This window comes from Microplitis demolitor, chromosome 9 (genome assembly GCF_026212275.2).
Source record: "Microplitis demolitor isolate Queensland-Clemson2020A chromosome 9, iyMicDemo2.1a, whole genome shotgun sequence".
Classification (NCBI taxonomy): domain Eukaryota; kingdom Metazoa; phylum Arthropoda; class Insecta; order Hymenoptera; family Braconidae; genus Microplitis; species Microplitis demolitor.
The window spans coordinates 8395728-8411004 of NC_068553.1; the positions used below are offsets into that span (position 1 = coordinate 8395728).

General features: G+C 28.7%; 1 protein-coding gene across 1 annotated transcript; it reads left to right on the top strand.

Annotated features, from left to right (window-relative positions):
- The first annotated feature begins 1995 nt into the window (after window positions 1–1995).
- LOC128667253 (uncharacterized) lies at window positions 1996–7058 on the top strand. The gene is made up of 4 exons (XM_053741686.1): window positions 1996–2157; window positions 2999–3289; window positions 3372–3431; window positions 6942–7058. The coding sequence occupies exons 1-4, from the start codon at window positions 2110–2112 to the stop codon at window positions 7056–7058; spliced, it is 516 nt and encodes a 171-aa protein (XP_053597661.1). The 5' UTR covers window positions 1996–2109.
- Window positions 7059–15277: the final 8219 nt, after the last annotated feature.

Consider the following 15277-nt stretch of genomic DNA (forward strand, 5'->3'; position numbering starts at 1 on the left):
TTTAAGTCACAATACTCCTAGCGGCTTGCGATCGCTTTCAAAATTATTTTTTTTACTGGCAATATACTTGCATAGCTGGCGATCGACTCGCATTTTAAACACTCAAATTCACTGGCAATATACTTGCACAGCCGGCGATCGACTCGCACTTCAAGTTTAAAATTCATACTGGCAATCTACTTGCATTACTAGCGATTAACTCGCAAAATTTTGAAACTTGCAATTTCAAGCGATTTATTCGCACTGCTGTAAATAATTTAATGTAAATAATTTAATATACATATTTTTTTTTACCTATTGTATAAGAATCACTGGCAATCTACTTGCACATCTGGCAATCTACTTGCATATCTGGCAATTTACTTGCATCTCTGGCGATCTACTCGCAATATTTTCAGACAACCTAGACAAGAGGTCAAAAGGGTAACCTTGGCTTAGTGGGGGGGATTGAGACAATGTGAATTGTCTTCGTCGTCCTCAGCCTTGCGGTTCCCATTTTTCCCCGTCTTCTTGTCGTCTGAAACTACCCAAGTCATAGTGCCGTGGTCACATGACTAATTTTCACATCGACGCATGACCGTAAGGGTGAAGTGGGGACAGAGTTCAGCGGCAAGTCCCAGACCCTCAATTATCGGTTAGACAATTCAGACTTCGATCTTGGATCTATTAGCGTCTAGACGTATTCGAATATTCTAATTTAATTAAATATTAGCCGGCAATTTACTTGCATTATATTCATTTATTATTTAATTTACTTATTATACTTTACATCTAACTGGCAACTTAGCTTGCGATTTCATTATATATCATATATTCTTATTATTATTTGAGACTAAGGCATATTTAATTTGTTAAGTTCATTAGTACGTTACCGCTGATACATTTGTAGTATCAGCGTATTAATTATAAAATATAAAATCAGTGTATTCTTTGATATAAACAACCAACGCTTTCTACGTGGCCATCCATTGTTCGGACCACCTAAATTGTATTGTTCAGCGACATTTATTGTAAGTAATTGAGAATTATTATAACTGGCAATAAACTTGCATATTTTCTGTATAACTTCATATTCTATCTACTACCTTTTAGTCATATCCTAAATCACTGGTAAAATTATTTAATAAGACATAATACTGATTGACTAAGTTATATACGATAAATAAATTAATTATAAGGAATAATTTATAAATAATAAGCCGTGAGGTAAGTTAACAGAATTTTATATACGTTGCCGAGTTTGAATAAGTGCGGGTCCTTGCTTTGCAAGAACTCTAGCCCATTGCTCTGTCCCAAGTAAAATAAAATTTGTTAGAGGCCAGCCTAAGCCAGGGTTCAACCCGCGAATTCTGGTGGCTGCTGGTAAAAATCGCGAAATGAAAAGCGGTTTGTCTCAAGTGATACAATAATATAAAGTTATTCCGATCATTTAAAATGTCAGGATAGTTTGTTAAAAACTATTTTTTTTTTTTTAATGAATCCAAAACATTGAACTGAAAAAAAAAAAAAAAAAAAAATAATTAAAATTTAATAGCATATCTAATTTATTTCAATAGAATATTCTATCCTATTTATGTAATTGTTTATAATTAAAATTTTTTAAGATATTCGTTGTTAAATATTTTATTTTCTTTTGTCTCTGCTAACTTCAGGCTTATATCATATATGCAACCCGGCGAGATAGGAAATTTTTTCTGGGTCTGACTGTTTACATTCGAAACAAGTGGTGGGGGTAAGAGGATCATGCGTTGAAGAGAACGAATATTAGTCCTACTCATTTAGCTGTATCAGGCTGTATACTTCAGTACCTATAGTACACGTGTTGTTCAGACATTGTTTTTTTTTTGTTTAATATTGATAACCCTTTATTTGGTTATTCCACTACATTGATTGTTATGACCTATTTTTTATATTTAATAATTGTTAAAAAAAAACTTTTCTCGAAAATATATTTTTTCTTTGAGAACCGTTACTATAACCTTAATTTCAAGCGAAGCACAATATAAAATATATTCTTCGGATAACTTAATAACCAACGGTTTACAATCATCCCCCAACATGCGCCGGGGACCATACTAACGATATCTCGATCGTTACGGCAAATGTGTAATGCCTCGTTCAACTTACTATCACAAAATGAAACAGCTTATTATTACTGTAAGTATTAATTATTTTGACTAATAATAACTTTATTAATAATACGCACACTTTAGTGATAATGATGTTTTTTAGTTTAAAAAATTGCAAGCTTTAAAGAAAAACAAAATCATAATTAATCTACGAAACTGAGTAATATTCTTGTTGGTAAATGCGTAGAATAGTATAAATTTAGCGGAAATATGATTTATTTTGAAATTGGAGTGCTAAAGTGTCAGAAATTTTTTCAAATTAACTGATTTCATCTACCATGAAAACTCAATGAAACAATTTGATAGCGTTTAGAATAAATTAAGTAATATTTATTCTATAATGATAACGATAAATTAGCAAAATGCTTAGTTGTAAAAATAATTGATATAATTAATTAAAAAAAAGGTAAAGAATAATTATATAATAAATATTCATAATATAAATCTTAATAACAAATACATTTTATAGAAAAAAAAAAAACGTAATTTTGTTGCCAAAAAAATTGAAGCAATTAATATTTATGATTTTAATTTATAAACTGATACGTTTTTAGAAGTACCTGAACGTTTGTAGCGCAAAAAGATTATAAGAGAAACATTAGCTGAAAAGCATAGTTTGATTTCTTATGATGCTGAAATTACAGAACATCTGACAATTTTAAAACATTTTTTTAATAAATAAAATCAAAAAAAAAAAAATTCCACATGTAGAAGTTTAGAAAATTTATGAGTGCAATTTTTTAAAAATTTTTTATCAATAGTAATTTATTTGCTTAAAAAATAAAACATGTTCACATATCTGATGATTTCAGTATCATGATTTCTTAGCCTTATTGGAATATTTGTAATTTTATCTTCATGTGTTATAGCAGGAGAACCAAGAGATTAAAAATTCAGCGGTCGAAGATGTTGGAAATTGCTATAGCCACAGTTCAAACTATTTTGTGGAAAATGTTGGCTATAACAAACAATTGTCCAGTAAGCAAGATGTTGAAGTTATTGATATGAACATGAGTAATCATAAGGAAAATGGGAAGCTAGAAGAAAGTCGCTCAAGTTTATGGCTACACGATGAATTAGATGAACATGAACCTACAAGATATTTATGGTTTCGTGATGAATATAGTGAATCAACTGAATGTAAAGAAGCTTGGTTTGACGTAATTATCCTCACATTATATGAAATTGAAGTTTTAAAGAAAATTCTTTTATATTGTATCTTTAATGTGCTTTTTTGATTAGGCTGAAGAAGAACTTCCAGATGAACGCTTTCATGAGGCTGCTGATGATCGACATGATGAGGTATATTAAAAAATACAAATAAAATGAAAATAAATATCACGTTGCTAAAATTAAAAGAGTGAGTAAAAAAATTTGTTTCCCTATCAATAATATAAAAATGTGAGAATATAGAAAAATATCAAAAATCGAATTTCTCATAAATTTTGAAATATAAAAATTCTGAAAGCTGTAAAAATTATATATCCTAAACTTTAGCAGTTTTGATTTTATCTTTATAAATAATTAGAACCAAATAATATACACATGTAGTTCAAAAATTTTGTAATCGGAGCTATTTGCTAATAATTCATAATTAAAAATTTTTCATAAAGTTTATTCTACTGCAGGAGTAGAAGAAAAAATAATATTTTTCGTTCCTAATGAATTAAGAAATTTTAACAATAAAAAAAATACACTAAAATTTTATGCTAAAAATGGTCTGGTAAATTTTGATAAAATTTTATAGAGTTTTATGAAATTTTACCAGGCCATTTTCAGTCTAAAGTTTTATAAAATTTTGTAAAATCATTTTTTTTTTCTGGGATGGGTCACCCATCCAATTAATGTTCCACCTCGATGCAGCTCAACTTTTGTTATCGATGGATTGTAGTCTGACAGGGTGGCCACAAACCGAGAATAATACGCTACAAAAATTAAGGAATATGAAAAAAATTCCAAATTTTTAAGTGATTTTCAACAGCTTGTAACTTGAAGAGAAATGGTTATCAGTAAAAACAAAAATGGCAAATTATAGTTTTAAGTGTTTCTAGTTCTCTGATCTGGTCTTTAAGTTTTTTTATTTTGTGCGGTTCCGTATTAATTCTAAGAAAACTATCAAAAGAGACATTTACCGAATTTATGCTCATCTTAAAAACGGTCTTCAAGCTTGAATCAATATTTTTCTATAATTATGATTGATTTTTGATTGCTCCGGAACCGTGTATATAAAAAAATTTAAAGACCAAATCAGAAACTAGACACTCGAAGCTACAGTTTACCTTTTTATTTTTGTTCTACGACCTTTTTTTTAGAGTTACATACTGTTAAAATTTACTAAGAAATTAAAATTTTTTTTAGTATCCCTTAATTTTTGTAACCAGTGTATTTTAAATTTATTTGAATTATAAAATTTCTTATTAAATATTTTAACTTACACATTTATAACATCGAATAGTCCAAAGTAGGCAATATTAATTGATTTTATTGCCATTTTTTATGGTGTCTCGCATGATTTAATTATCAAATTAAATTATTAAAAATGAAAAGATAATAAAAATTTAAATGGAAAATCGGGGAATATCAGGGAATTTTGAAATCATTTCTTTGTGGCTACCCTGAGTCTGCTCCGCTCGTCTATTGTCCACTTGTAGATATGGAAAATGCGTGGACGAATTTAAGATTACACACGAATTCTTATCGACCATATTTTATAGCAGTCATTTATAATAATATAACTTTATAATAATTCGGACATTATTGCAAATTTGACTTATTCTTCATACACGATCAGGTTAAATTATACATAATTTCATTTATAATTATATATAAAAAACGATTTGAATAATTGAACTATCGATTGTTTAATGGACATAATAGTACATTACACACCTAGGGAAGTAAAGTTAGAAATGTCTCAGATCTCACGTAATTGTTGGCTGAGGCAAAGCCGAGGTATATACTATTTTTTTCCTCGACGGAGGCAGAAAGCGGCAACTTCGTTTTGCACAGCGGGACGAAAGTTGACGCTTTCCGCTGGAGGCGAGAAAAGTTAAAAATTGATTAAATTTATTTACTTTTAATTATTCATATTTTTGAATTAATTGCGAAACCTTTGAACTGTTCCTTGAGTAATGAGGATCTAATTTAAATTGATAGTTGACAAATTTTTGCCCGCAAAAATGAATTTTTTTTTTATAGCAATTGAAAATTTTGTTTATTTACTTTGAATATCATTAGAAAAAAAAAGATTTAGAGTATTTAAGTCCGCAAAAACTCAGGGTTTCCTGAAATACTCAGCTTTGGCTCTCTGGATCATATATACATTGAGCGTAATCAGGTCTAATCATATGTAGACATAACTATATGGGAGTATAAACTCATGTGTATGATATGTATCAGTCATGTGTGATCCGATCAAAAAATTTTTTTAAGTTCAATAAGATCCCAGGGACAATGTTTCTATAACATTTTAATAAATTTTATAGCAAAATCAGATAAAACTGTATGCACACAGCTGTCATATGACAGTTTTTATAACGTTATAAACTTACAATACAATTTACTTACTTAACTTACTTACAATAAAATTTTACAAAACTGTGTGAAATTTTATCAAATTTTACAAGATGCAACCTCGCGCTAGATGCAATAATGACATCAAATTCTCTAAAGTTTTATGAAATGTTATGAAATTTTGTGAAATTTCATTTACTTATTACTTTCCTTCAAAGATCTTACTTTATAAAATTGTATAAAATTTTATGAAATCGTATAAAACTTTATAAGATTTCATGCAATTATATAAAATTTCATTTAATTATTACGTCCTTAACTAAGATCTTACTATATAAAATTTTATAAAATTATATGAAATTCTATAAAATTACGTTGTACAGTCTTATAAAATTGTATAAAATTTCAAAAAATTGTGTAAAACTTCATAATATTTTACACAATTTCATAAAATGTTATACAAAATTTAATAAAATTTCATTCATTCATTACATTCTTTACTCAGATCTTACTTTATAAAATTCTATAAAATTATATGAATTTTTATAAATTTTTGCTGTGAAATCTTATAAAATCTTATGAAATTCAATAACATTTGATATAACTTGATAAAAATATTTTTTCCCGGGTATTGAAAAGATATTATATGAAGTTGTTTTTCGTAACCGCCTTCAAGGCTTCAAGAAGTAACGATTAGAACTAAAATAATGGCCGAAAGGCGTACTAAAAAAAAAAAACATTTTTTTTATATCTCCAAATTAGTTTAGTTTCAATGAACATAGGCAATAAAAGTACAGGAGCGCTAATTGCAAAGCCTTACAACCTAATTAATGTTTTAAAATATTAATGTAATTGAATAACAATAAAAATACTCGACTTCTTGTTACTGCTATTGTAATGCTTATATGAATTATTTAATATTTTAATAATTTTGTTGCATAAGTTATTTCAATTTCCCGAAGTGAAAAAATTCATTGAAAAAATTTCAATAAAAAAGGATAAGTCAATGACCACTTATTTGAATTTTTATAAAAAAGAATTTAAAAATTCTGTCTCGTGAAGTCATAATTTCAGTTATTTTATTCGTTTTTATAATATTCTTATTATAATAAACTAAGGCAAAAGAACATATGTTGAAAAAAAAAAATTGATTTTGTATTTGTTCAACTGATCTTCGCATAGCCAAATTTCTTAATAAATTGGTAAAAAAAGTTCTCTATACACTCCTTTGATTTTAATGACGTCATATTTATGAAATAAATAATTGTTATAATAGCTTCATGTTATTTTTGCTTGTAGAACCAAGGTAATGAAAACAGCGCTGAAGATTTTTACCATCAATCGCTTTGTAAATGTACATCAATTACACGAGGTGAAGCATTATTAATGACGCTACTGTTGGGAGTTCAGCGGTAACTATCGTGGACAACTATAACAGCAATTTTGTCAATAATTAATACTTTGTTCGGTGATAAAGTGGTTCCGGAATCAAAGTATCAAGTTTTTAAAATAATGCAGCTCAATGATCAAATCATTACTTATCATATGTTTTGTAATAATTGTTTGTTTTATTTTGGTGCTCATAAGAATTCAAATTCAAAAGAATTGAAGTGTGCAAATTGTGGAAATGATGATACTGCATCAAAAATTTCTTTTTTTTTAACTTTAGACATGGAAACACAATTTAAAACAATATTGCAAGATTGTGAAGTACAAGAAGCTTTAATCGAAAGTTTTGAAAGAATTAAAGAAAAGTTGGACCAGAATACAATAGAAGATCGTACCGATGGACAAATATATAAAAAATTATCAACTGGGAATAATACCTTATCTAATAATTTTAATTTAACATATACATTTAATACAGATGGTTGTCAAGCATTAAAATTGAGTAAAATTGCAACCTGGTACATCTATGCAATTATAAATGAATTGCCTCCTAAACTACAGACTAAGCATATGATTATGTGTGGTATATGGATTAATGAGAAAGAACCGAATATGCAATTATTTTTGAAACTATTTGTTGATCAGGGGAATAAATTATCGGAGCAAGGCATTCAATGGAAATTAGGAGATATAATGGTAGTCAGCAAATTTATCCCAATATGTGCTGTTGTTGATTCAGTAGCGAGATGCAAGCTATTAAATATGAAAAAGTTTAATGGTTTATATGGATGTACATTTTGCGAGCATCCAACAGAATGTGTTGATGGATATAGAAAATTTACAGTATCCACAACGATTCCTCCAGATCGTACTGATGCGTCTATCAAAAGCAATATGGTACTCACGAGTCAGAGTGATTATGAGAAAGATGTTATGGGCGTCTGGGGACCATCATCGCTAATGAATTTGAAATATATTGATTTAGCTGATGGGATGTCCCCAGATTATATGCATGCTTTTTTATTGGTTGCAGTGAAACAGTACACAGATATATTGTTAACATCTTTCGGTAAAGAATATTACGTCGGTAGTCCAAATCAGCTACAGATTATTAATGAGAGAATGACGAGCTTCAAACATCCAACCTGCATAACCCGGTCTTCAAGAATCGTAACGGAAAGAGAAATTTGGAAAGCATCTGAATGGCGATCATGGTTACTCTTTTATTCATTGATTTGCCTTAATGGAATCCTCCCAAAGAAATATTTGGATCATTTGGCGTTGCTAGTAGAAGTATTGAATATTATGCTATCAGAAAAGATTGAAAAAAAAGAATTGTTTGTGGCTGGTTTTTTTTTTTAATCAAATATGTGGTTCTATATCAGGAATATTTTGGTAAAAATGCGATGACGTACAATATACACCTTCTTTTGCATATGGAAAAGAGTATATTAAATCTTGGACCATTATGGTGTCATAATGCTTTCTGTTTCGAAAATGAGAACCACTTCGTATTAAAAATGGAAAAAAGCCCACCTCATCTTCATATTCAGGTAGCTAGAAAATATATTCGAAAAATCTTTGCCATCATTAGGTAATAAAGTAAAGAAAAGCAATTAATTTAAAATTTTTTGCGAATAAAACATAACGGGAAGACTAAAAAAAACTTTTGAAGTAAATGGTTGTATATTAATTGGTAAAGGCAAAGATTATCAATTAAATATAAAAGAGCAGGAACTTTTAAATCTGACCGAAAAATGTCGATCATTCAACAGATTTATTTATAATGGTAAACGATATACTTCAGAAAATTACCGCTTGTGTCAAAAAATAAATGATTTTGTCATAGAGCTAAAGAATGGTAATATTGGAAAAATAAAAAATATTTGCTACTTCAGCACGGATAATGCTGAAAAAAAAATTTATATTTTCTATGACAAAATACAAACACATAAGAAATTTTTTCATCAAACAAAAAATGTAACAGTTCGCAATATTGAAAAATGTACTGTCACTGAAAATTTATGCTTATGTAAGCCTGAAATGATAAAGCAGCCATGCATATTATGTGAAGTGCAAGGGCAACATTATATTATTAAAATACCAAAAGGATGTTTTGGTGATTAGGAATATTTATCTACATTGATGAATCATTTGTAAATAGTTGAGCAAATTTAAAAGTAGTATAGCCATATTGCACGAAAGTTCTTAATACGTAATTGAAAAAAAACTAGTTAATGTAAAAATACCGATGTACATATTTAGAACGCAGATCTTTATTGAGAGTTTAATTCACGAAGATAACAAAAAATACCTTTGGTAAATTTTTAAAAATTAAGTCAAAAAACACTTTTTTTATAACGTTAAAAAGAATAATCATTATTGATTATGTCATTCGTTATGATAATTAAAGGTAAACTGCAAAATATTTTTTCCTCGCACCATTGCTATATATGGGGCGTTCCACGCAAAATCGGACACCTTTTAGCTTTTGCATCTCGGATTTCTTTGAAACTTTTTTATCTTTTAGTATAGGTTGAAAGAGGCCTTCGTGATTTTTTTCAAATTTTTTCCTCCAACCATTATCGAGATATCAAATTTTGAAAAAAATAGAGATTTTTTTTTCAAACGCCTATAACTTCGCGAAAAGTGGTTTAAATAAACTTTTCATAGAGACAAAATATGTTTGTTTTTAGACATCTTTTCAGTGAAAAATAAAAAAAAATTTGTTTGAACCACGCTACTATTGAAATTTCAAATTTTAAGTATAAATTGTCGATTTACAAAAAACACGTACTGATCGATTTTCCTCATAACTTTTCACAGCAAACTGTAACCTTTTCTACAACTTTTTCAGCTATGCTCATAATGGGATAACGATGGGATCTATTTTTTTTTCGGTTTTTTAAATTTTACATTCCAGTTTTTTTTTAAAGAAAAATATGTAAAAAAAATATCATGCTCAGGATTTACTATTAATAATTATCTGACACACAATTATCATTAAAATTTTCAAATTTTATTTCCACAGAACAATTATTACTAATTCACATCTATTTCCTTACACGTGTTATGTCCGCCGCTTTGATTTAAATTAATTATCCAGAATTTCCCCCTTTGGTAGCGATAGAAAAATTTAACGAGCGATATGGAGGTTGCGGACAACAATAAAGAATACGAGGAAGATTTTAACTTCCTATATTTATTATTTAATGTGAGTTTTTCGAAGAGTGTGAACCCAAACGCCTTCAAGCTTGGTTACGTTGCATTTATTACTCGATCAACAGAGAGCAAAGATATTGTCTCTCACTTACCTTTAGCTGATTCTTTCTTCTAACACGGCAGGCTTTTATCCCTCTAGAACTTTGCAGCTCACTCGGCCTCCTCCGGATGGATTTGGTTGAATGGACGTGGCTGGGGTTGTAGGATAAAGTCTTATGTGCTATTTTCAAATGAACTCACTAGGTTAAGATTGTGATCTTTTGTCTTTTATTCAACTTTTCAATTACAGCACTTATACACTATAATTGTTACAATGGATTTCACTTATAAAAGATGTAAAACCATTTAATTGATTATTATTATTTTTAATTATTTTTAATATATGCATCTTTATTTAGCCTTATGGCTTTCTATGCGCAGATTATCTCAACCTGAGATCGGAAAATAATTACACTTGCTTTTTGTGTCACCATTCGATCGAGCCGGACTGAATTTTATAATAATTGTAAATAACAAAATAATACTGCTACACGATATGAAAATATCGGCCTAGTACCTTTATCAATTTACAACTTAACTGAATCTAAATATAAGATAAACCGCTGTTAACAAAATAATACCGCTACACGATATGATATCGGCCTAGTACCTTTTATTAAGGACGGTTACTTATTGCTTTCTCTAGGACAGATTTTTGCAATAAGATTACGGGCTATCGACGCCGTTTACGCGGACCTTAGGACTCGAAATTAAAGATCTGATCAACAACCACGACCCCGTATTACGCGGATCGTAGAACTCGAGATCTGAAAATTTGATCAACAACTAAGGCCCTGAGCCATGGTGCTCAGGCTATTTGAAAACTTTTAATTGATGTTTGATAGGAGTAATTAAATTGTTGTCATTGGTGGAAAATGACGACAAGTTTTTATTTATTCGTCAATCATTGCAAAAATCGTCGTGCTACTTTCATACGCATAAATGGTGGTAAAACTGACGCTGCGTTTTCGCCTGCTTTTGTAAAGAGGAGTTTCGTAAATTTATTTATAAAATAAATTAATAAAAAAAAATTAATTGGACATAACACACGTTTAATAATTTTTCTGTGGAAATAAAATTTGAAAATTTTGATAATTGTGAATCAGATAATTATTAATAGTAAATCCTGAGCATGATATTTTTTTTACACATTTTCTTTTAAAAAAAAAATGGAATGTAAAATTTAAAAAACCGAAAAAAAATAGATCCCATCGTTATCCCATTATGAGCATAGCTTGAAAAAAAAATCTCTATATTTTTCAAAATTTGATATCTCGATAGTGGTTTGAAGGAGAAATTTGAAAAAAATTATGATGGCCTCTTTCAACCTATACCAAAAGATAAAAAAGTTTCCAAAACATCCGAGATGCAAAAGCTAAATGGTGTCCGATTTGGCGTGGAACGCCCCATATATATATTAAGGTGCCCCAAAAAAAAACAAATATTTTTTTTTAACCTGCTATGGGCTCAAAAGTAACTTTATTTTATTCAAAAAATCCTCACCAAATTTCAGCCATTAATATCTTTAAAATCAAGCTATCACAAATGTGGGTCTCTTTCCCATTTAAAATACACGTAAAAATTTTCTATTTTAGTTTTTCGTTATTAAGACTATGAAAAAAAATTTTTTTTTTAATTCCACCTAGTAGAATTTTGTAGGAAATTAAATTTCCTTCAAGACTAGCTTGTCAAAATTTGAAAAATAAATTTTTTAATAGAATAAAAATAAAAAAAAATTTAACACTGTGGAAACTAAATTTTTGTCGATCTTCAAAGTCCTGTAACTTTTTCCCCAGTTCCTTTATCGTATATAATACTTCATTACTTTTTTGTAGAGAATTTAATTTCCTACAAAATTATACTAGATGGAATTAAAAAAAAAAGTTTTTTTCATAGTCTTAATAACGAAAAACTAAAATAGAAAATTTTTACGTGTATTTTAAATGGGAAAGAGACCCCCATTTGTGATAGCTCGATTTTAAAGATATTAATGACTGAAATTTGGTGAGGATTTTTTGAATAAAATAAAGTTACTTTTGAGCCCATAGCAGGTTAAAAAAAAATTTTTGTTTTTTTTGGGACACCTTAATATATATTAGACTGGGCCAAAAAAATCGTCTATTTTTTTTTCTGTCGATACTGTGAAAATATTATTCCTAATGACCAAAAAAAAATTATTGTGCAAGTTTGAGCCTTTAATATTGATATTAAGAGGTGTATCGTTACGACAATTCGTTTTTTGAAAGAAATTTCATTTTTTACCCAAAACTTGTAAATCATCTATCTAAAAAATTTGAGCAATTTACATTCATAAAGGAAATTTAATTGCCTACAAAAAATCTCTCTTAGTAAATTGATGTAAAACGAGCCGTTTCCTTGTCACCGTGCCTTAAATATTGATTTGTTTTTTCAATTCTTTGCTTCTATTTTGGATTTTTGTAATTACTAAAAATATTGAAATTTTTTCTAGTCAAGATACGTATTTTTAAAGAAAATTTAATGCTCTACAAAAAAGGTCTGTTAACATTTTTCGTTAAATTCACTCCTTCGAAAGTTATTCAAGGTTGAAGTTGAGTTGAAACGACTTAAATAACCTGAATAACTTGCGAAGGAGTGAATTTAGCAAAAAATATTGACAGACCTTTTTTGTAGAGCATTTAATTTCCTTCAAAAATACGTATCTTGACTAGAAAAAATTTCATTATTTTTAGTAATTACAAAAATCCAAAATAGAAGCAAAGAATTTAAAAAACAAATCAATATTTACGGCACGGTTACAAGAAGACGGCTCGTTTTACGTCAATTTATTAGGAGAGATTTTTTGTAGAGAATTAAATTTCCTTTGAGAATATAAATTGTTCAAATTTTTTAGATAGATGATTTACTAGTTTTGGGTAAAAAACGAAATTTCTTTCAAAAAAACGAATTGTCGTAACGATACACTTCTTAATATCAATATTAAGGGCTCAAAATTGCGCAATAATTTTTTTTGGTCATCAGGAATAATATTTTCACAGTATCGAACGAAAAAATAAATAGTCGATTTTTTGGCCCAGTCTAGTATACACTCATGCCTTAAATTAAAGGAACAGAAAAATTTTAGAAATTTTTTAGTAATTTTTGTAACGCTGTAATTTCATGAAAAATAATCGTATCGAAAAACAAAAAAAGGCATTTTGTTTCGACGCATTTTCATCAAATTTTTAGGTTTGATCATCGGTATTTCAGGTACCAATGATCGCACAGTAAATTGGAGGGCGGCGTTAAAAACTTGAATAAATCCTCTACAAAACCCCCTCATCATTTTTGGGGAAAAAAAATTTTTCTGTATTTTTAACATCCATTAGAAGTAAGTACATAAAAAGGACTTTTTTTGGTTTTTTAGTAAATCAACCGCTACTCTGCAAATATTGATAAAAAAAATAATGTTGCCAGGGACTTTTTTAGCTTAATGTACCCCTAATAACCCTGCAAATTTTTAAATTGATCCATCGAGCCGTTTGCGGACTGGATTGACACAAGTTTTGCAAAACAATTAAAGGAACAAGTTTTGTTCCTTTAATTGTGTAATCATAATCAGAATGAAAAAATATTTTTTTTCGACTTTTCTCAAATCTTTGCATTCGTTACAAATCAAATGCAAGAAAAAGACAAAAAATAAATTCCAAAAAATGTCAAAAAAAAAAAAATTTCAAACTCAAAAAAACAAGTTGAAATTTTTTCATTCTCTTCATTTTTTTTGACAATTTTGGGAAATTTTTTTTTTTTCAGAATATTTCAGATCTTTTCAGAGCCATTAATACTTGTAGAATTTTTATTCAGAATGCTGCAAGTATTATTCAGACTGCTGCGAGAAAACGATTTCCACTAGGGTTCTAATGAAATTGAAATGATATTAGGAGCGTTTATTAAAAATTGTAAACAAAATTTTGAAACAAGTTCTAATATCACCATAAGCAGAAAATATTTAACATAAAAAACTAAATCTGTTGAGAGGCTCAACAAAGTTGGAACAGCTCCAGGCTTCGTTGTGTATTTGATTGTGGATTCAAATTACTGTTATGTCTCTAATTTCGAATTTTAGGATAAAAAGAAATTTTATGATTCCGACACCGATTCTTCGACTCATCGAGATGCTCTTGAGTATATATTGAAATTACAAAATAAAGGCACTAAGGTGATATTAGACGAAAATTGTAAAACTTCTGAGGAAATTTGCGGTGATTCAACTTGTTCACTCCAAAAAAGACGCTAAAAATATGTGTGGTTTTACTATCGACGAGCTTTTTAATAAGTATTTTACGATTAAACAGACCAAGCGACTTCTTTTAAAACTCTGGTGTTTTATGATCGACGTTGCCTGACTAGAAAGTTTTATTATTTGCCACACTAAATGCAATCATACATTATCCCGAAAAGAATTTTTAAAGCGGCTTGGATTGGAACTTGTGAAATATCAGATAAAGAAGAGGGCTACCTGTCAGTACTTATCACGAGAATTACGTGATGGAGCTGCGAATTATTGGTCCCTCAAATGTGCACCGAAAACTTTTGACAAAAAAAAGATAAGCCTATCAGGTGTATTGTTCGCCCTCGAAAGGCAGATAAAAAAGTTCGCACGATTTGCTCTAGATGTGAGAAACCGGTTTGTCAAAATCATTCAATTTTATTGTGTACTGATTGTATAGATGATTCATAAAAAAAAATTGACATTTACTTCTGTTTCTGCCTTACAGTCTATTTGCAGTCTACTATTTTTCTCAAAAAAATTGTATAAAAATAACAATAAGGATGTTAAGAATAACAATAATAATATTAATATTTTGCTTGATAATGTCGAAAATGGCAAAGTAAAATTAATATTTCTTCAACATTAATATATTTTATTTTTTATCAACGAAATCTACCTATATATGTAGTAAAATTTAACTGTTCTAATCATCAAGCTATTAAGCATAATAATTCCTAAGTCTTTAATAAATATT